The 22115-nt window shown below is 46.8% G+C and overlaps 1 protein-coding gene across 5 annotated transcripts in view; it reads left to right on the plus strand.

Annotated features, from left to right (window-relative positions):
• The window catches only part of NAP1L4 (nucleosome assembly protein 1 like 4), a 45115-nt gene that overhangs the window by 4556 nt on the left and 18444 nt on the right, over nucleotides 1-22115 (plus strand). For 3 of the 5 annotated variants that reach the window (XM_035013522.1, XM_035013518.1, XM_035013523.1), the window contains exons 2-9: nucleotides 3463-3601; nucleotides 13305-13335; nucleotides 14224-14282; nucleotides 17274-17373; nucleotides 19355-19496; nucleotides 19720-19806; nucleotides 21143-21274; nucleotides 22017-22088. In XM_035013522.1, coding sequence (XP_034869413.1) covers nucleotides 13322-13335; nucleotides 14224-14282; nucleotides 17274-17373; nucleotides 19355-19496; nucleotides 19720-19806; nucleotides 21143-21274; nucleotides 22017-22088 — 606 coding nt within the window. In that variant the 5' untranslated portion in view covers nucleotides 3463-3601; nucleotides 13305-13321. Of the gene's footprint in view, nucleotides 1-2936; nucleotides 3044-3462; nucleotides 3602-13304; nucleotides 13336-14223; nucleotides 14283-17273; nucleotides 17374-19354; nucleotides 19497-19719; nucleotides 19807-21142; nucleotides 21275-22016; nucleotides 22089-22115 lie in introns of those variants that run through there. The other 2 variants (XM_035013519.1, XM_035013520.1) reach the window with 2 other exon arrangements.

Here is a 22115-nt window from a genome sequence, read left to right on the forward strand (position 1 = left end):
TGTGTTCACAAACTCCGTGGGAGAGCCTAAGGTGTGTGTGGAGTCCCTGATGCCATGTTGTGCGCAGGCAGCGCAGGGGCGGGCTGTGACCCAACAGCAGTGAGTAAGGAAAGCAGAGACTGCCTGGCGCTGGGTCCTGCCAAGTCCTGTGCTGGCTCCAGGGGTTGCTGCATTGAGCAAGTAGAGAGCTCCCTGCCCTCATGGAACTTGTTCTTCAGTGGGAAACTTGCATTGTTTACCCATCCTTTTTTTTTTTTTTAAACACGATAATAGAAAGTTTAAAACATGCAAAAGTAACGATCACCTTTATCTAACACCTACATGTAGTAACGAACTAATCGCCAATTAGTGCATCTGTAAACATATACGTGTGATTTTTTTTTTTTTTTTAATTTATTTGAGAGAGAGCGTGCCCATGTGAATGGGGGGCGGGCAGAGAGAGCGAGAGAATCTTCAGACTGCCTCCTGACGTGCACTCCATCCACTGCCCGAGAGATCATGACCTGAGCCAAAACCAAGAGTCGGACACTCAGCCAACAGCCACCCAGGCACCCCTACATATGATTTTTTAATTAAAAAATTTTATAAATGTCCAAAGAGAAAGGAAAAACATATGTATTAGATTATCAGTTACCATATATGATCGAAATTAGTTTGAACCCAACTTCAAGACTATCTTTAGGAGCTTAGGACCTGCGCAGTCTTTGCTAAGAGTACAAGCATAGTTAACAAGGACACTTTACATTAGTTTAGAAACTTACATAAGTTATTTGGTTGTTTACATTAGACATGTTTTTGCTTGCTTACTTGCATATTGGATCCAACACAATTACCCTCTAATGCTAAGGAACATAATGATAGGCTAGATAAAAAAATCCACCTGTCCGGGCAATATAAATGAGATCTGGACTGTCCCAGGGCTTCATATATTGGCCAGGTTTTGTGAGTGGAAACATGGGGATTTCTTGCAGGGGGTATCCTGATTCCTTCTTAGACTAGATGGTTCTTTTCTCCTTTCTGATGTGGTCTTAAGCTAAAACAGGATCCGGTACTCCTGGAGGACTTGGACCTGTATGCCAGGGCTGATCAGACTCCATCTTAGGTTCATAGGGTAGGATCACCATCCCTTAGACTTTTATGTGAACCATGTCATTAACACCACCCTCACTGAATAAAAATGATAGACTGTAATGGAATTCTGAAGTCTTACAGAGGCACTGGGTTGCATTTAACTTAATTTTAGCTATTCAGTTATTTCATGGGAAGATATTGAGGACCTTTGACTAAAGGTAGATAATGTATGAAAATTTTGGTTATGTGAAGAATGACCACATTCCCCAGCTTACTCCTACGTAGTCTCTTAGAAATGGCCCAGTTTGAAACTGTATGCTTACTCTAGCTATAGACTAAGTGTTGTTGTTGTTGTTGTTGTTGTGTGTGTGTGTGTGTGTGTGTGTTTTAAGTAGGCTCCACACCCAGCATGGAGCTCAACCCAGGGCTTGAACTCTTGACCCTGAGATCATGACCTGAGCTGAGATCAGAAGTTGGATGCTTAACTGACTGAGCCACCCAGGCGCTCCTATAGAATGTTTTTTAAATTAGGAATTTAGTTATAGTGGATAATTTGCCACAAAAACTAAAAATTTTTCCCCATGAAAACAATTTTTTTGTTTGGGTTAAAAATCCATAAGTAGGGGCGCCTGGGTGGCTCAGTTGGTTGGGCGACTGCCTTCGGCTCAGGTCATGATCCTGGAGTCCCTGGATCGAGTCCCGCATCGGGCTCCCTGCTCAGCGGGGAGTCTGCTTCTCCCTCTGACCCTCCCCCCTCTCTCTCTCTCATTCTCGCTCTCTCAAATAAATAAATAAATCTTAAAAAAAATAAAATAAATAAAATAAAAATCCATAAGTAGGGTTGTGAGGTATCTTAAATAAATAAAAGCAAAACATTTATTTGTATAATCATGGAAATTTGCATGCCAATCCAAATTTAGAATTATAGACTCAGTTAAAGTTGTTAGTCCTGGGAAGGACCTGAACTGCTCTATTCTTTTATATTTTTGAATATTCTTTTGCTTGGTGACCTGTTCATATTTTAATATGATTGCCTTTTAGGTGAAGGAGACCTTCAGATGAGGCTTCAGCATACCAACATTTAAAATGAATGGATGGTTGTATTTCTCAAACCTGCAAATTTGGTAGTTCCTTGTGACTTTCTATTTGAACTAGTCGGGATTGCTAAACATGAAAATTGACAAATGGAACTCTAGCTCGTTTATAATGTCACCAACTCTAGATTATTATTCCTTATACAAAGGGAGAACTGTTGAGAGGAACTGGATTTGCTGCTCTCTGACAAGCAGCAGGGCAGTGTGTAAGCGTGTTGCAGTTATGGAAGCCGAAGGAGGCCTGCAGCGGGCCGTGTGCTGGGCACCTCGCCCGCATCGTTCTGTCATCACAGCAGCCCCTCGGGAGGCCCCGTATAGTTTGTGGGTGTCGGAGCCCTGGTTTCACAGCTAGGAGACGGCGGGGGTAGGCCTCAGAACCAGGTCACTGTGTGTTTGCTGTGTTCTAGATGTTGAGTCCTGGGTTTGCTCTTTCCTGTTGTGTAAGCAAGCCTTCTCCTGTCCTTGATTGAGCACTTTGTCTTGTTTTCACAAGTGTTGTGTCGGGTTTAACTTAACTGCTTTGTCATCATGTCACCAGAAATAGTGTTAAATAGTGCATGGCTTCACATAGTTGGAAATAAAGTGGATCGTTGTGTGAAGGGAATCTGTTACTTTGGAGTGGCGTCATTCCGCGGGAAGGTGAAGCTCTTTGGCCTGTGTCCCGCAGTGGGGCGTGTGTTCACTCAACAGCCATTGTGCTGGATGCTGCTTAGAGCCCTGGGACTACATAGTGCCCAGCATAGGAAGAGCATTGTTACTCCATTTTTCTAGACCGCGTCCTTCTCGGGAATGCTGCTGCACTGCGGGATCCTGACTCTGACCGAGCTGTTGATCGTCATCTGTGCCAAGGACAGCTGCAGGCATCTTGAGTTAAGCAGGTGGAAGTGGCAGCAGAAAGTGAAGTGGTTGATGGTGGTAGGGAAAGGTCAGGAGGGTCTGGATCTGAAATGTGCGAGGATTTTAATCTAAAATGGGACCAAAGGAAATGAAATGGAGAATCTCATGCACTCGCTTTCAGAAAAATAAGACGGAGACTGATTTCCCACAAATCCTTATTTCCAGAAGATCAGAACTTACTTTACAATTAGTGAGCACCTGCCAAGAATCTCTCCTTCTTATCTTTGAGCCAGTGGACTCACTGGGTGACATTTTGACTGGATTTTTCCCTTCTGTACTCTTTGTACACTCTGTAGCTCACTGCAGTTTGCGTGTCCCAAATCACAGCTCCTCTGCTATTCCCACAGAAACTCAAGGTCTGGTAACTCGACCTTGCCTCAGTTTACCTCTTTTCTTTTAGGTTGACATTACATGGTGTCAGGAGCGGGATCTGAAGGAGCCAGCCACTGAGGAGTGACGACCCCCAGAATCGAGCAAGGTACCCACATCTGAGCCCTTTGTGCTCTTCGCTTCCTCGAGTCACCATAACTTTCAGTTTGGTAAGTCTCTCCGTTATCTAGCTCTCCCTTTTTTTGGTTGAACCCTCAGGCTTTATTCAAGATTTGTCAGCCCTCTTTTGTTCTTAATCTGATAATGGGATCCCAGTCATCTAAATGTTCTAAGGGTGTCCCCCTTTCAGGAACCCTGACCAGTTTTATGTTAAAAAATGATGGTCCTCCCTCATGCCTGTTTTTACCTATGTGGATCAGTCTTACTAAGAAGGGTAACTGAGGGCTCTGATGGCCATTTTGGGGAACCTTTAGTCTTTTGAGACTTCTCTTTCTCCCAACTAAGTTAGAAGACCATGGCTACAGAATTAAACAGTCCAAGTAGGATAGTTATTTTCATTGGTATCTGGAGGTTTCTAAACGTGTTCAGGATTCTAAAATTGCCTCCTTACAAAATATTGTTTCCAAACTGACTGAAGCAAATAAATAATTAAAGATGGATAAAAATAAAGTGTCAGAGGCCTCTTTCTTGGCGCTAGTCAAGGTTCCCTCTTACCCTCACTTCCCCACCTCCTTCCATATCCCTCGTGGCCTCCGTACCCCTCCCCTCTATCTGAGCTTCCTTTCACTGAAACCTCATCAACTTTAACCCATTAAAATCTTTCCTTTCAAAATTAGATCTTCTGAGGATGCTGCTAAACCACCCCAAAGTGCCTACACCCCATGGACAAAAGTTGAGTTTAGGGCTGTAATTAAGTACCTCCCCAAGGTAACTGAGGGTCTTCGTAGATGGGTGGAGGAATTTAATATTGTAACCCTGATTTACCAGCCTGGTCTCCAATCTCTGTCAGTTAGTCGCCGTGGTTGTTGGAGAAGGTCAGGCCCAGCGCTGGATGAAAATAATCTCTGGGGTTTAAACTAGACCAGCCACCAGCCCTTTTGTATGACCACGGTTGGCAGCATGGCCAAAAGCCTGCATGAAGTCATCCCAAGGGCTTTCCCCAAGCCCATGGACTAGAATAAGATTCAGGCACTCACCCAAAAGCCTGCTGAATCTGTCTGTGACTGTTATATGACTGTCCATGACAGTCTAAGTTGTTTTCAAGGAAAATTCCAGGCTTCCCGTAGATGTTGAGTCCACCCCGGTGGGGTTTGATTCTGTGGTTGTAAATGGGACTAAAAACCGTTTCAGAGTAACCTATATGGGACGGCATTGAGCCTCCCACAGATGGAGACCACAGAACAGGTGTGTCCTACGGGGCCATTATTGCAGACAGTCTGCCCACTGGAAGAAGGCTCACTATAAATTGAAGTCCAAGCAGTTGCAACCCCCTAAGAGGCAATGGCTAAACCCACCCCAGTGATGGGACCCCGAGGGCACACGGACATTATTCCCCAGCCTTGTGGGAGGGGAATTATTTAGGATGGGGAGACTGCTCTCCAGATTGGGGATGAATTTTCTCAGTTTCACTTAACGCAGGAACTATTCTATCGGTGCTCTACCCCAAGTTGTCCCTTCTTTGGAGTAGTACATACGTGCAGATAGAGGGGGTCTCTGATAAACTACAACATGTCCCTGTTTCTCAGCCCATATCCTTTTATCTGGGACCTTTGCAAGACTACCAACCATTTCTCCTCAGCGATTTGGCTCACATACATTTAATCTAGGATGAGATTTCCCAGGGAAATACATTGCATTTTTTTTCTTTCCCAAAGGGAAAATATTCCTTGATTTCAAATCCAATACTCAGGAACATTCAAGCCCATTTATTGGACTCTGCAGACCAAAGAAGACCAAACTTTGGACTCATCCCCACTATTAACCCTAGTACCCCCACTCTTTGGGCAAAATCCTCAACAGACTGAGGCAGAATTCATAGTGCCCCTCCTATTAATATCCAGATTGATCCCTCAGAACCTCTCCCAAGAATAAATCCGTACCCTGTAAATAATAAGAGGACTTATCAGGACATAAGGCCTGTCCTAGAAGATGATAAGGACTCTTATCCTTTGTAGTAGTCCTTGAAATATCCCTATTTTACCCATAAAAATTCCCATGCCCAAGGATGGAGATTGGTCCGGCATGTTAAGGCAGTGAACACTGTAATTCCTCCACCCTTTTGTCTCTAATCCGTACACACTATTGGTATCCAGCCCTACTGGAGGTGTTTTTTGTTGTTGTTGTTTTTTACTGTAGTTAATTTATGCAGTGCATTTTTTTTTTTAAAGATTTATTTATTTATTTTGAGAGAGCGAGAATGAGAGAGAGAGAGAGTACATGAGTGGGGGAGGGTCAGAGGGAGAAGCAGGCTCCTCGCTGAGCAGGGAGCCCGATGCGGGACTCGACCCCGGGACTCCAGGATCATGACCTGAGCCGAAGGCAGCCGCCCAACCAACTGAGCCACGCAGGCGCCCCGCAGTGCATTTTTTTAGTATTCCTTTTGATAGCAGTGTATATAAAAATACAATAGCCCTTTTGCCTTTACCTGGGAAGGATGAGAATACACACAGATAGTCATGCCTCAAGGCTTTACTGAGAGTTCTTTCTTCACATAGGTTATAGCAGCTGACTTAAATAACATAGGCTTCTTTAGAGGTTTCATCTTACTACAGATATATAGATGATTTCCTTCTTTGCTTGCCTTCCAAAAGGCTGCTCTCAGAAAGACCTTGTTCAACACAAGGTCTTAAACAAAAAAATCGCTATTTGTTCAAACCTCTGGTCCAAGATTTAGGACAATTTAATCTCAGAACAGGGACTGCTCCTAGATGCTGAAAGACTGCAAGGCATTTTAAACTTTCTGTACCTCAAAATCAAATGTGAATTACAGGGTTTTCTTGGGCTGGGTCACAGTTGGATTCCAAACCTCTTAATGGCTGAGCCCCTTTGTGCCATACAAAAGAACACCAAACCGGATCCCATTGTTTGGAATGACCAGTATAACTTCTCCTTTAAGACTTTGAAGGAAGGTAGTAAGTCCACCTGCCCTTAGACACCCAGATTATCAGCTGCCCTTTTCTCTTTTGTAGATGAGAAGGAAGGGAATGCCCTCAAGACTACTTATCCCAAAACATGGGGCTATCACAGACCCCTAGGTTATTCTGGCCAACAGTTAGATCCACTGCCTGAGGATACATCCCCTGCCTTAGGGCTCTGCCTGCCAGCACCCTTAGTGAAAGCTACTGAAGAGATAGGGGATCTTCCTCAACCCTCTTGATGCGTCAAGGCTTTAGAGGCTCTCTTGGGTCACACCACGCCCAGTACCTTTCAACAAGCTGTTTCCTCCTGCCAAGTCCTCTTACTGACCCCCCCCCCATCACTCTCATTCACTGTAACAGTCTCAACCCTGCTGCCTTCTTCCCTCTTCCACTGATGGAACTCCCCATGACTATCTGACTTTCACAGATCAACTGTTAACCTCTTGTGAGGTCTTACAAGAAACCCCTCTGACACACACTGATCATTCCTGGTGGACAGACTCTTAGAACTGTGGAAGTGGTGAGTTCGTGCTGGGTATGTGATAACAGTTTGGAGGTTATGGAGGCTGGACCCTTACCTTTGGCTGCTTCAGCTCAAACCAGCTGAAATAGATGCCCTCACTTGAGCGTGCCTTTTAGCCAAAAGCAAGACCACAAACATTGATACTGATTGCCAGTATGACTTTGGAATGTTAGGGGAAACAGCAGGGCTTCCTCCCTTCCAGTGGAGGTGAAAGTAAGATGGCTCCTATGCCCCAAATCTGTTGGATGCCAGGATGCCACCAGCAGCTCTAACTGTTGTGAGTCTGATTCAGTGGAAACCAAAGGAATCTACCTCGCGGATGCCCCTGTAAGAAATGCTGCCCTTAGGAGATCCGTTGACCAAACCTCTGTCGTGGCCCAGAAGACTCCTCCCCCGGCGAGGACCTATGGGGCTAACCAGGGAAGGGCAGCAGCTGGCCTGTGCAAGAGAAAAGCAGAGTTGGAAATCAGAAGGCTGTTGGGACCACAAAGAACAGGGACTCTGCTTTGGACCTAGTAATAAGCTGGTCCTTCCAGAAAATCTAAAGCTTTCCTTATTGACCACTGTGCCTGAATTAAACCATTGGTCCCCTGAGAAATGATAACATTTATGGATCAGTGTTGGTGGAAAACAGCAAGGCCACAAAAATTGCTGTCCTGCTTGTTCACCTGAGCTGAGCTGGCCCCGGGACACTGGCATTTACCCAGTGGACCGTTTGAGGCCTGGCCGATGAATTTCAGACATTTGCCTCATCTCACGGATAGAAAGATGTTCTAGTGATAATTTGCATCTTTTCACATTGGACTGGAGTGTTTCCGTGTAGAAAGGTTACCGCCTCTTAGCTAAAGTCCTTTGAGCAAAGGCTTTTCCCACTTGGGGAGTACCGCAGTGACCAGGGGACCCACTCCACTGGCCAGTGAGTCCTTGGACGAGTGAGTGTGTGCCATCTGACCAGTTCTGCAGCATTTCCACTCTATCCTCAGACTTCAGGACTGGGCCAATGTTCAAAGAGAATTATAAAGATCTAGTTTATTAAATTAGTTGAAACCCTCCAATACCTTGGCCAAAAAGTACTGCGGTTGGTTCTTTTAAATCTTTAATCTACTCCATTCAGTATTCATAAACTCTCACCTTTTGAAATAATTACAGGGCAGCTAATTACAGGGCAGGCATTTAGCTCCTGCTTCCTTTGACCCACAACTGAAAAACTGGTACATACTTGAGTATTGCAAGGGTCTAATTAAATCCACTGAGAATAATCACGCTGTGGTAGGGTAGAACAATCTTTCCACACCAAGAGACAAAAGACGTCAGACATCACACTTTACAGCCAGGAGAGTTAATCTGCTGGAAGAGACATCTCCATAAAGATTCACTCCAGCCTTGTTGAAAGGGCGCCTACCAGGTGTTACTGAGGAACCCCGGTGCCATCAGGTTCCCAGAGACAGACTCCTGGATTCATGGGTGCCATCTAAAAAGGCCCCAAAACCTGAGAGGACCTGCACCCCAACTGGTAGCGTAAAGCTAAAATTTTTTTTTTTTTTTAAGATTTTATTTATTTATTTGAGGGAGAGAATGAGAGACAACACGAGAGGGAAGAGTGTCAGAGGGAGAAGCAGACCCCCTGCCGAGCAGGGAGCCCGATGTGGGACTTGATCCCGGGACTCCAGGATCATGACCTGAGCCGAAGGCAGTCGCCCAACCGACTGAGCCACCCAGGCGTCCAAGCTAAAAATTTTTAAGGACTGAAATACATGACATTGGAAGTAGACAGTCTTCCCAAGATACTGGGGCCAGGCCTGTAGAACCTCCCCCTTCACGGAATTTGGTGTTGCTCAGCAACCGAGTCATGCTGTCTAAAGTTGTAATTGTCCCTTTGCTGGCCTCCTTGCCACTCCTTGGTTTGCCGGTAATGCACTCCTTTGTTCCCACTCTGCAAACACTTTTTGATTCCGCCAGCCCTACCCATTGTTGGATTTGCACTGGAGTTAACACTAAAGCCCCAACTGGTGGCCTGGCCATTATCCTTAGAAGGATGGCAGAAGCTTTCTAGCAGAGAGAACAGGGCTTTCCTCTGGTGCCTTTGAAGCCGTACATAGTCCCTGGCACCAGACATGAAAGCCTTCCGTTGGGTGCTCCTCACCCATAAAGGAATACCCTCACTCAAGTCTGTGCATCTACCCAAGACCTTTCTCTGTGTTTCACAGACAGTGACAGGACCGGCAGAAGCCGAGGCTGCCTCCTGGTAAGCACTTGTGACCCCAGTGGTGCAGGACTCATGATCACGAGTACACTCCCCACTGGGGTCTGCGAGACCACGAGGTCTCCTCTGTTGATGTATCTCCGTGATAGGGTACTGGGAGGAGGGAGCGACGTGCTTCCTTTCAGTGATGCCTCTGGGGAATTGCTCAGAAATCTAGCGAATACCGGAAACTTAATTCAACATACCTTCTCCTTGGACGATCCCCAGATCTCCATTGGAACCTCACCCACAGCCACCAGACTCATTTGTTAATCCAAATATATTGAAATTTAAGACATTCCTATAACCACTTCCATGATGCTAAAAGCACCAGTTACTGCATATTGTGTGTAAATGACTTTGTTTGTTTGTTTGTTTGTTTTTTATTAACATATAATGTATTATTTGTTTCAGGGTAAATGACTGTTTTTGAGCATGAGGTCCTCTTTTTCATTCCAGGGGAAAAAAATCTGGGCAAAGGGGTCTACCTAACATCCTGTCTTTAGAAAACACTAGTTATTTCTATGTGGCAGAAACGTACACTCCACATTCCCCTTGGAAAGGATGCTGTGAAGTTGTTGCCCTCATTCCTGTTGCTGAGACCAGGAAAACCCTTCTACCTACTGCCCCTGTGTCCAATCTGGGGTTTTCTCCTACTGTCCTAAAATAGCACATGGTAACAGGGATGGATAGCACTTTGGGTGGATGTCGCGAATACCCCATAGTAGATAGGGATTTGCCTGAGCCTTGTTCCCTTCTTGGGTTGGGTCGCAGAACCTGTAAAGGCAACTTGGAATCTGTGGTCGTGGTCCCATCTTTACTGCTCCTCTTAGAGCTTTTGAATATCAACAAGCCCAGCTAGACAGTCGCAGTAGTAGTCTTCAAAACCTCAGTCCTGCGCCTTCGCCCTACAGAGCAGGGAGGGGAAGAATGCTGTTTTTATGTTAACAAATTGGGGGAAATAATGCAAGAATGAAAAATAACAAAAGGTAATATCAAACTGTGAGCTGAAATAAGCCAGGCCCCCCAGGACCTGGGACATTTTCAGCTTATTAAATATGGGCAGCTGGGGAAACTGGTCGAGGAGGTTTTCCAGCCAGTAGCCGTTAATTGGACTTTTGGCCCTGGGTATGATCCTCCCAGACATATGTACAAACTAGAGTTCTTTTCCGCACCAAGACTTCTCCTGAAGCTCAGCTGGGAGACACATGACTGAGATTCCCCATTTCTTGACTGTTGGTTGTTCAAATGGGGCCTGATACCCTCATGCCATTTCCCTCCTGTAAGGGACAGACATCTCAGGACGTCCCTGCAGTTAGTTCTCAGGGGCACCATCCACTCACAGCTACAGACATCTCTGACTAAACCAGACAGCCAGACAGATTGGTTGATCAACGTGGCCTTCTGTGAAAGATGTGGATCAGAGGGGGAGATCTGAGAGCATTTGAATCTAAAATGGAACTGAAGGCTATGTAAAGTGGAGAATCTCACGCATGCGCCATCAAAACAGCGGACTTGAGGACTGTCAGGCCGATTTCCCATGAACGCTTGATTGACAGAAGATGGAAGCTGTCTCCAGCCAGTGAGTGTCCACCGAGAATCTCTTCCCACCTTTGAGCCATTGAACTTGCCGCGTGGCTCCTACCTGGATTTTCCCCTTTCATACTCTGCCCAGAAAAGCACCCCACCCTGAACCTTCAGCGGACTCACCTGTAGCTCCTGAATTACACTTCTTGTGCTCTTCCCAAGTCAGCTCTGTTTCCGGTCATCAAGCTTGCCTCAGTCTGTCTCCTTTCTCGTAGGTTGACAGAAACCCAAGTCCACATCATAGGCAGATGACCTTGGGTCAGGCGTTTTGCCTTGACCAGCCCCTGTGTCCTCTCCCATACGCTGGGGACGTTGCCTCCCTGGCAGAGTTGGTGTTGGGTGGAAGATGTGGGAGAGTGCCTGTCACACGGAGCCCTTGCTAGTCAAGAAGGTGTTAGACTCAGGTGTGTGGCTTGATTGGGTGTTATCGATGAGGAGGGAAACCGGAGCCTGTCCACTGAACTGGCCGTGTCGGTGGCTTCTGAAGAGCAGGCTGTCGCCAGCAGCTGGCGTGCATGTGGCCGACGCAAGGCGCTATCTGACGTGTCTGTCACCGGCGCAGGCACATCAGGGTTGGCGTCACGGCGCAGCGGGTATCCGTCCGTACTCTGTAACCCGGAAACCCCGCTGTGGCGATCCTCCTCTTGCTGTGTGAGTAAGGAACTGGGGGCTGGGCCACCACACAAACAAAGATGTTCGCGTGGACATCAGCAAAGGTGTGCTGTCGGGAAAGCCATCAGGACTCCACAGCTGGTGACTGGGAGGTTCGGACGTCAGCTCTTAGGCTGTTGCCATCAGATGTTATTGTGAAGTCTTCCCTGCCTTGTAAGTCCCATCAGTGTGGGGGAGAGCAGAAGGGAAGCGTGGGAATACTGCGGCTGCGGCCGCCCGCAGCGGAGCGGGAGCTGGGAGTCAGTGTTGGGGTAGACAGCTAGAAAGGCTCGGGGTTCAGGTTTCTCTGTGGAGGGACTTGGGACTCAGCAGCAGATGGTGGGGGCCATTGATGATTTTCTGGAGCCCTCACTGACCGGGCGTGTGAGGTGGAGGGTGGCCACAGCCGCTTGAGCGTTCGTTACCTTGTTTATCTCCCTCTGGGCTTCATCTGCAAGAACAGAGTCACCAAAGAAAAGCGCAGTTGAGTTAAATACAAAACAATTGCAGATTATAAATTCCAGTTGGAGCTATTTTTCTTAAATATAGAGGTTTTGTTGTTTTGTTTCACCCTGAAGCAGTGTGATGGAGGGGTTTGAGCTTTGCTCAGAATAAAGAATAAAACATTGACAAGTTGTCGGCCTGGGATAGCTCTCGAGAAGAGGCTGTGATGTGTGTTTACTACGTCTGAGATGAAGGAGCATCACTACCTCTGTTCAGCTATGCATTTAGTCACGGTTTTGAAATTTCACTAATACCAAGTTCTTTTTAAGGAGTAAATGTCCTAGAACCTAGCTTTAATGTTTATAGGTAGAAAATCACCTAATTTGGAGATAATTCTTTGTCGTGTCTTGTAAAAGCAGGGTTGTACTGAGTGTTCACATCATGTTTTTGCACAAGCATTACCATCTTCAGTGTGTTGGTAATAGAACATACAAAACCAGTAACGTTTAAAAATTCTCCTGGGGCTCCTGGGTGGTTCACTTGGTTAAGTGTCCGACTCTTGGTCTCAGCTTAGGTCTTGATCTTGGGGTCATGAGTTCAAGCCCTGCCTTGAGCTCCACGCTGAGTGTGGAGCCTACTTAAAATACTAGGGGCGTCTGGGTGGTTCAGTTGGTAGGGCATCTGCCTTTGGCTCATGTCATGATTTCAGGGTACTGGGATTGAGTCCCATGTCGGGCTCCTTGCTCAGCAGGGAGCCTGCTTCTCCCTCTGCCTGACACTCCTGCTTGTGCTCTCTCAGTCTCTGTCAAGTAAGTAAATCTTTAAATAAATAAATAAATATGAAAATAAGAATAAAGTAAAAATGTTTCTTTGACTTAGAGTGTGAAGACAATACAAGCAATAGTAAATGCTTTGAATAGTTCTAAAATAATTGGCTCAGTAGCACAGACATATGTCCCTGTTGCTGAAGCTTATTAGAGAGAGAAAGCAAATTAGAATTGATTAATCTTACTCTCAACTCTGGTCATTTTAGCACCAAAAAGAGTTTTTGGGTTTTTTGTTTGTTTGTTTGTTTTTTTAGTGAGTAAAATGTGCGTGCACTAAAATGCATAGATCCTAAGTAAGATTTGATGAATTTGACATATGTATCCAAGAAACCAACAGCGCGTTCAAGATCTAAAACATTTCCATCACCCCAGAAAGTTCCCTCTTGCTCCTCCTGGTAGACCCTCATCCCCCATAGACAGCCACTGACTGCTACAAGCACCCTAGAATGTTTTTTGTGAATATTTAGCGATGTTAATTGTTACAACTCTCTTAATTTGTAGGAGATCAAAACATTCAGATGGCAGATAACAGGTAAGCCAAAATGGACTTTGTTCATTGGGATTTAAGTTTTAGTTGATTAGCATGAGCCAGGCCACTGGTCAGTGACTGTTCATTAGCAGCTCTGGTTGGCAAGCTCCTCCCTCCGCTGCTGTGTTTGAGCCCAGGAGGAGATGGCTTCACACATGGCAAGTGTCTCAAATACCGATACTGAAAAACCTCTCGTGGGAAGTGATCATGCTGCTCTCCAGGTCTTAATACCTCCCAGGTATTAAGTGATTGACTTGGCACCATCCTCACCTTGTGTGGCTTCCGATGGTCAAGTGAAAGATTTTGTTTTGTGGCTCGTCCTGAAGGTTATGTTTGGTCTTGTGTAGTGTTTGATGTGGTTTAATTTTGGTGAAGGAAGCCATGTCCAGGCATCTTTGAAAACTGATATACCTGTTTTTGTGAAGTTTAATTGTTTGTAGAGACTGTGTGGTGAGCTTACAGAGACACAGTGGGCCTTGTGTCCTAAATACTTGGTAAGGTGGCACTGCCTTGATCCCTTTAGCAGCCGGCCAAAGTGTAGCATGCAAGTTGGCTGGCTAGTGGGTTCAGTTTGAGGGTGGGGAGCAGGTTTTTTGGGGGGAAGAAACTGTAGAAATGAAAACTAAGAAGATTTGGCCAGGGTTGGAAATTAGAACTATGGGACTTGGCAAGGGGTGGGGGTGTGTTAAGTGGTAGGTGGTGTTTTTTTGTATTTGTTTTTTTTTTAATAACAGGAACATATCTCGTAGATACACCCGTGTGTCCATAGTTCTGTCCAAATACGAAGTCGTTATAGAGCTGCCTCTTAATATGTTACACAAGAAAAATGCCCTTGTGCTCTTTGTCTTTAGAACTTCTTGGTAGTAATACTTACTTAACATACTGTCTTAGTTTTTCAGATGGTGTTCCTTCAGACGCCTTGGAGGCTGCTAAAAATGCAAGTAACACAGGTCAGTTCACCACCCATGGGAGAGTTCGCATGCAGAGCGGAGCATAGCATCTTCCACTCTTGAGCCATTTCTTGCGATGATACAAGTCATGCAAGTGAAGGATTACTGTGCCACAAAGGTTTGGGGAGGTTAGAGTCATTCAAGTGGAAATTGGTACTTGGTCTAAAGACTTTCATGATAGGCTTTCCAGAAGTAGGGTGACTAGCACAATGCGCCTCCTTGTGCCCGCTGCCACTCAGTACTCCATGGCTCAGCCAGTGACTGGTCTTCTTAGTCTGTGTCCTTCTTCCCTGATCATTATGGAGCAAACCGCAGACTCCATACCATTTTGTCCATCAGTTCATAGATGTGTTATTTTTTCCTCCATTTTTAAATTTGTATATCTATACTTTTTTCCCCTTAAACTGTTTGAAAGCAAGTTGTGGGTATCCTGACTCTCTTCTCCTAAAACAGTTTCGTGTAAATTTCCTAAAAACTAGAATGACTGCTCCTAACCCCAGTGCCGTGACCACAACCAAGAAATGCGGCGTTGACATGACACTTAGCTAGTATGTAGTCATGTTGCTATTTCCTTGCTGTTCTCGGCTGCTCCTTTTAGCCGTAGCCCACATCCAGTTCCAGAGCCAGCCAGGGTGATGTCCCGAATCTAGTTCTGTCTCCTTTCTTCTAGAGCCGTCCTCCCACCTTTTTATTCTACTCTGCAATGATATATCGGCAGGCTGCTCCCTGGCTGTCTTGTAGAACAAGCAGGCCACGCTCTGGATTGGTCAGGTTGTTTCCTTCCCATTAGATTCAGACTGCCACATGGGTGACCTGCTGCAGGGGGAGCACGCTGGGGCCATGGCCGGGGATTCTGAGATTGAGGACTTGGTGAAGGTCATGTCTGGCAGCCTTCCCCGTTGTGAGGGTCTCTTCAGGAAGTGACCTGTTGGTCATCCTGTGGACACCCTGTTCTCCATGGGTCGTGATAACGATCCTTGCAGAATCAGGTATGACATCGGTGTTTGCACAAGGGCGTTTTTCTAAGCCTGGCAGTCTTCTGCATATTACATCTGTCAGAGATGGCCTTTCCCTCCCTGCTCTCCCAGCCCCCACTGCAGGGTTCGTGCACTTTCCTAGATTGTTACTCCTTCAGTGTTTTGTCAGGCACCATCAGTACTCTTTGGTGTGCAAATTGTCCCACGTGGCCAGTGCCAGTCTCTTCAGGCTGGCTTCTGTGACCTTTTGCTATGTCCCCATGAGCTTTGAGCACTTTGTAGCTTTGTGATGCTAAGCTACATTTTTTCTTGAACTTTTCTTGCTCTGGACCTGGAGTCTACCATCTCTGCAAAGGGCCCTGTTCCTTTTAGTAGGGGGAGATATTTAAAAACCAGAATATAGATGCTAGGTGTCACTGTTTCTAGGCCTTTCGGTGGCCAGAGCTAGAGGAGGTGTGTGTCTGTGTGTGGGGTAGTATTTATACATATTGTGTACATACACAGTTGTACGTATGCATGAGTGTAAAGATGAAATAGTGTTAGCAGTTGTTTATAGTTAAAATGTTAAAATTGAGTTGCCTACTTGATACCCTTTGCTTGCCCTTGTGACTTTCGTACAAAAAGGTGGGCAGAGCTCCAGGTACCTTTGGAGTCAGGTGAGGGTGCCAAATTAGGGTTCCTGGCCAGTGGGAGCGAGCTGGCGTCACTTCAGCAAACACGGAGTCTGTGCCGTGGGCAGGTGTCCTGTTGGGCCACTCCCTGGTTATAGTTGAGTGAAAGACCTTCCTTCCCCCTCAGCGTCTTGTTCGTTCATTGGGAAACAGTGCAGATGTGTGTGAGCCACCAGGGCAGTGGGGGGGGAGGAGGCCAGTGAGCTTTGGGAGGGGGGAGTGCGGGAGTGCGGTGGGGGGGGGGGGGTGGGCAGAAGGGCAGGGTAGGTGAAGGTGGAGGCCAGAACGCTCGCATGTCTGGTGCACCAGGAGCCAGTGCTTGGGCTTCCTGGGACGTGAGCCAGGCCGCAAGTGAGGGACAGTCGCCTTGTCCCTGTTCTTGCCTTCTGGGCCCCCTTAGGTCTTGGGGAGAGAAGGTGAGGTGGCAGGAGATAGGCCCCTGAACTGGGAGGTGATGACATCTTTGGGAGGTTTGAGGCTTAAACAGCTGAAGCAAGAACCGGAACTTGCTGGGTGCCCTTCAGTGGATTTCTGACCGCCTGCCCAGCTGGGTAGCAGCGGGTCAAATGCCATGAACGTACATTTGAAGGGGTGCTTGGGTGGCTTAGTCGGTTAAGTGTCCGACTCTTTTTTTTTTTTTTTTTTTAAGATTTTATTTATTTGAGAGCGAGAATGAGAGACCGCATGAGAGGGAGGAGGGTCAGAGGGAGAAGCAGACTCCCTGCCAAGCAGGGAGCCCGATGGGGGACTCGATCCCGGGACTCCAGGATCATGACCTGAGCTGAAGGCAGTTGCTTAACCAACTGAGCCACCCAGGCGCCCAAGTGTCTGACTCTTGATTTTGGCTCAGGTCTTGATCTCAGGGTCCTGTGATCGAGCCCCGTGTCAGGCTCTGTGCTTGGCGGGGAGTCTGCTTGAGATTCTCTCTTCCTCTTCCTCTGCCCACCCCCCCATCTAAAAAAATGAAATAAATTTCAAGTTTTTTGGGTTTTTTTAAAGATTTTATTTATTTATTTGACAGATAGTGAGAGCAGGAACACAAGCAGGGGGAGTGGGAGAGGGAGAAGCAGGCTTCCCGCTGAGCAGGGAGCCCGACGTGGGGCTCGATCCCAGGACCCTGGGATCACGACCTTAGCCGAAGGCAGACGCTTAACGACTGAGCCACCCAGCGCCCTAAATTTCAAGTATTTTTAAAACATGTTCTTAAGAAGCCACTTGCTACATTTAGAAATTAAAGTGAATTAACATAGCTGGGTAGATAATGGGCTGATGGTTTTCTACCCTTGGCTGTTCTGTGTCAGGGATATTTGAAATGTTTTGACCTTGTTTTTACCTCTTGATAGAAAAGCTCACTGATCAGGTGATGCAGAATCCTCAAGTTTTGGCAGCTTTACAGGAACGGCTTGACAATGTCTCCCACACTCCTTCAAGTTACATTGAGACGTAAGTATGCTGTGCATGGGACTCTGTACAACTTTAAGAAACAAAGGGGAAAAGGCTGATTTCCTGGTTCCTTAGACTAGAACTAAGTGTCTTTCTCATTGAGCAGACTTTGGGTGCTGAGAACCAGGCACTGGATTCCAAAGAGTAGCGCCTAGGCTCAGCAGGTGGTAGAGGTGCAGGCCTGTGGTGGGAGGTGCGGCGGGGGGGCGGGGGGTTACTTAGCCGGGGGGCCGTCGGGCCAGGCTCAGGGTGGGGTGCTGGCTCCCTGCTGGCTCTCCGCAGGTGGACTGGTGATTCTACCTGGGAGTAGGAGAGTGGAAGATGATAATGGTCTCTAGTTTTCTGGCTAGACTCTGAGTAAGTGGGGTGGGTTTCATGGAGAGGGAATGCTGGGGCTAGGAACAAGGCTTCATGGAATAGAATCAGTTCCATGTTGGATGTACTACATGGTAAGTGCCTGCTGGCAGGACAGTGTGGAGTTACTGTAACTGATTGGAGGAGGACAGCTGGATGTAGGATATCAGGGTCCAGTTTGCTTAAAATCATTTGTTATTTTTACTCTATTAGGAAGATACAGAAAGATAAAAGACAGTTGTAATTGTGTGATTAATGCAGAAAAGAAATACAGGTGTTTCTGTATGTCTGCCATTTTATTAGGTCCTCACTGTGCTTCCTCCTTGTTCTCCTGCCGGCAGTAGTCCTAGAGACGGGACTGTAGTTACGAGTCTTGGTAGAGGACCTTTACCATGAGGTGGCTATGGGTAGGGTGGCAGGGGTCCTTTGTGATTTAAGGCTCTATTTAAGGCTCTTCCAGTACTTTCTAAACCGTGCTGTGCATAGGAGCAGCTAGGACTCCATGAGTTGTTGGAGGAAGGGTAGAGTGCCCAGGCTACTGCTAGCCCCACCTCGAGGGCTCAGCCCAGGCGGACGCTGCCCGGGAGGGCTGTATGGGTCTGTGATGAGGCCCAGAAATGTGCTCTTTGTTCCAGATGGTGACCAAGGGCCTCAGGTTAAACATACAATTTTGATGGGTTAAAAAGGGTTTTTTTTTTTTCTGATTTATAAAAGTAATGCTTAAAAACTAAAATATTTTTAGAATATAGAAAAGTACTGGGGTGCCTGGGTTGATCGTCCAACTCTTGATTTCAGCTCAGGTCATGATCTTAGGGTTGTGGGATTGAGCCCCGTGTCAGGCTCTGTGCTCAGCACGGAGTCTGCTTGTCCTTCTCCCTCTGCTCCTCCCTCCCTCGCTCGCTCTCTCTATAAAATAAATAAAATCCTTAGAAAAATAGAAGAATATAGAGAAGTATCAAAAGGCAAAGAAGCTCAAAGTCACCTGACCCTGGAAGGGAACAGACCCCACTTGTCTGTATTGTGTCTGATTTTTCCCTTAGTGCATCACCATGAACCTTTCACTTGGCACGGAATATTCTTTGAAAACATGATTTCGGACAGGCTGTGTTTTAATCCTGTACAACTTGTCATTATTTCCAGTTTTCCACTTTCACAAATAATGCCTCAGTGGACATATCGGCACATAAGTATTTGGTTATTTCCTTAGCATAAGTTCTTAGAAGTAGAGTTACTGGACCCAAGGAACATTCAGGTTCTGCTTTGCCTTTAAGGTGGATGAGTCGGTTAGAGGACTTCTGTGCCCTCGGGCTCATCAAACCCAGGAGGTTCTTTTTAATTGCCAGTTTGGTAAGGAACAGACAGCAGTTCTTTTAAATTATAAATATTTTGTGGGATTGATCCTTCTTTCCATGTTTGATTATTTGTATTTTTTCTTTTGTGGATTATCCGTCAGCGTCTCCCCCACCCCTTCTGTTGGGATGTTCATCCTTCTAATGATGTTTAGGAGCTCATTTCTGTAGTGAGGATGTGAATTCTATGGTAGCCTGCATTTATTTTAAGAGGATTGAAAAGCACGCTGCCTTACTTTGCAGGCATACGGATGTTCTCCTTTTCTTCCCTGTTTCAGTTTGCCGAAAGCCGTGAAGAGAAGGATCAATGCACTGAAGCAGCTGCAGGTGAGATGCGCCCACATAGAAGCCAAGTTCTACGAGGAGGTCCACGACCTGGAGAGGAAGTACGCCGCACTGTACCAGCCCCTCTTCGACAAGGTGGGCAGCTCCCTCCATGTTGCCTGCATGGTTTCAGAGCTTTCTTCATGTAAGACTCCCACATTTACGGAGTGATGCGTCCTTGAACGGGTCTCCTTCAAGCCCTAAAATGTAGAATCTTAAGTTAGAAAAGCATTGGTTTTCACAGACATTATTTACAAACTCAACTCTTGAGCTTCTGACTAACTTAGCCTAACTCTAAGAAGGTCTCGTTCTTACTCAGAGAAGGGAGTTCATCACGGGGGACGTGGAGCCGACGGACGCGGAGTCGGAGTGGCACAGTGACAACGAGGAGGAGGATAAATTGGCTGTGAGTATCGTGTTCAAACGATGGCAACTTGTGCTGTTTCAGTGCTGTTAGAAGTAAGAAGTCTCTTACAACGTCACAAAGGAAAGAGCTCCTTACCATACCAGTAGGTGCTGTTTCCCCCTTGGGTTGGCCGTTTCGATTTCTTTGTGATCAGACTACTGAGCGGCGGGCAGGTCCAGTATCCGTTAATTCCGTGACCCAGACATGCTCTCCCAGCTCAGTGGTCTAAACAGCTCCATGCCGTAGGATAGTGAGGTGTGGGATCGGATGAACAGAAACAAAAACATCCGGAGAAGTCTTGTATCGAGACAAAAGCGAAGTCCCACGGGGGAGGGGATACCTGTGTTGGTAGTTGCTGCGAGGTCAGGCTTGTGAGGAGGGCGTGGTGGGTGTCCGGGCCACCCTCCTCCAGGACCAGCAGTGGCGACGAAATCGCCACGATGCACCCAGCCACTTTGGATTGGGAGCTTCTCATCACCTGCTCACAGCCTTCAACAGGTCCCATTCCAGCGCCACGAAAGTTCCGACATGTTACAGGGCAACTTTGTCCACTTGAAGTTTGTTTGGAAGACAAGTAGCTTTTACCTTTTTTATCCATCGGGATTCCTTTTTAGGGAATTTTTGAAGTGTATGTTCGTTGTAGTAACCATATGTTTTTGATCTTTCAAACATATTGTGGAACCTGGCCTAGCTGAGGCTGTGGTTATGGATGGATCTAGTTGTGAATCACTTCCTTATTTCTCATGAACAGTCTGCCTCTGTTAATTTAAAAAGCCCCTTCTGATCATTTCCATAAGAATCCCCCATGATGAAGCGTTTGCACTTGCACTGGGCCCATCTCGTGCTCGACCTCCGTGGGCCGCAGTGCAGGAAGGACGCCTCTGCGTGTGGCCTGTGCTGTCGGGTCACCTCGCTGATGTCTGCGTGCAGTTTCTGTCCGATGTTTATAGCCCCCTCCTTACAGTTGGACGTACACGCTGCCGTCGTTCTTGTTGCCCGGGCACTGGAGTCTCCGTCCGGTGCTGGGTGGCTGGCTGGCCCAAGACGGATGTCTCATAGAGCTAGCACTTGGCACCTTCCCCAAGGTTGATGGCACTCTTCTAAAATTATATCACAGAGTCACGTCTGAATGGAGTGCTTTGATTGCTTTGTTCCTTAAAAACATTTAGAAGTGTTACATACACCGTGGTCTTGGAGATGCAGATGCAGGGAACACAGTTTTTGATAGAAGTTTGTGCAGGATTCTGAAACTGGCATTTTGCGTTAAGTCACTGAATGTAAATGTGTTGCTTTGTGGTACGTGTTCTATTTGGCATCTTTATTTATTTTTTTTTAGGGAGACATGAAAAATAAAGTAGTCCTAACAGAAAAAGAAGCAGCAACAGGAGAGGAGCCAAACCCCAGAGGAATTCCAGAGTTCTGGTTTACCATCTTTAGAAATGTAGATATGCTAAGTGAATTAGTCCAGGTAAGCAAATTCCCACCCTACAGAGAGATCTTAGTCTTAATATTTATTTATGAACCACTTAACTCAGAGTTTAGCGGTTGTTCATGGTGGTTGGAAAGGCACTTTGTGTGACCAACAGCTCATAGGAGTGTTCTTGACCTCCTGGGCGTGGGTCTCACTGTTGGAAGCCTCCATTGCTACCTTCTACCACGGTGCTGCTGGGAAGGCCTGCACCTCTGCGGCTGAGCCACGACTTGTCGTCGTCTTACCTGAGGTCTGCCGCCTCACCCCGGAGAGCCTATAAACAGACTCAAGACCCTTCCCCACCTTACTGTGAATGGACAAGCGGGAAGATGTGAGGGCAGGAGACCAGGAAATTGGCCAAGAAGGCCCATAACTGACCGAGGTGTTTCTTCTGGTTCTCTCTTCAGAGATGTGAGGACCAGCAGGCCTGGTCGGTCCCTGTATGCCGTGGCAGGCAGTCTTGGGAAAAGAGTCGGGCTCTTGCCCTCTCTGCCTGGCCTTGATGTTTCTCAGCGCTCCGGGCCAGAGAGAAGTGTCACCTTGTTGCCGGCCCCTAAGACCGCTTGTCAGTGTACAGATGTGGGTGGCTTCCTGGGAGTTCTTAACTTGACGAGGCCAGAATGCCAGCAGGACTGCTTAGCCAGCATCTGGGAGTGCGTGCAATAGCAAGTCATAGGGGGAGTGTGTGTTGTCTGGAGAAACGCCCACTAGAAATTTCTTTTTTTCTCTTGTTGATCAGGAGTATGATGAGCCGATCTTGAAGCACCTGCAGGATATTAAAGTGAAGTTTTCAGACCCTGGGCAGCCTATGGTGAGTACTGATTCATTGAGCTCCTGG

This window comes from Mirounga leonina, unplaced genomic scaffold, assembly GCF_011800145.1.
Source record: "Mirounga leonina isolate KUSES-001 unplaced genomic scaffold, KU_Mleo_1.0 Mir_166, whole genome shotgun sequence".
Lineage (NCBI taxonomy): Eukaryota > Metazoa > Chordata > Mammalia > Carnivora > Phocidae > Mirounga > Mirounga leonina.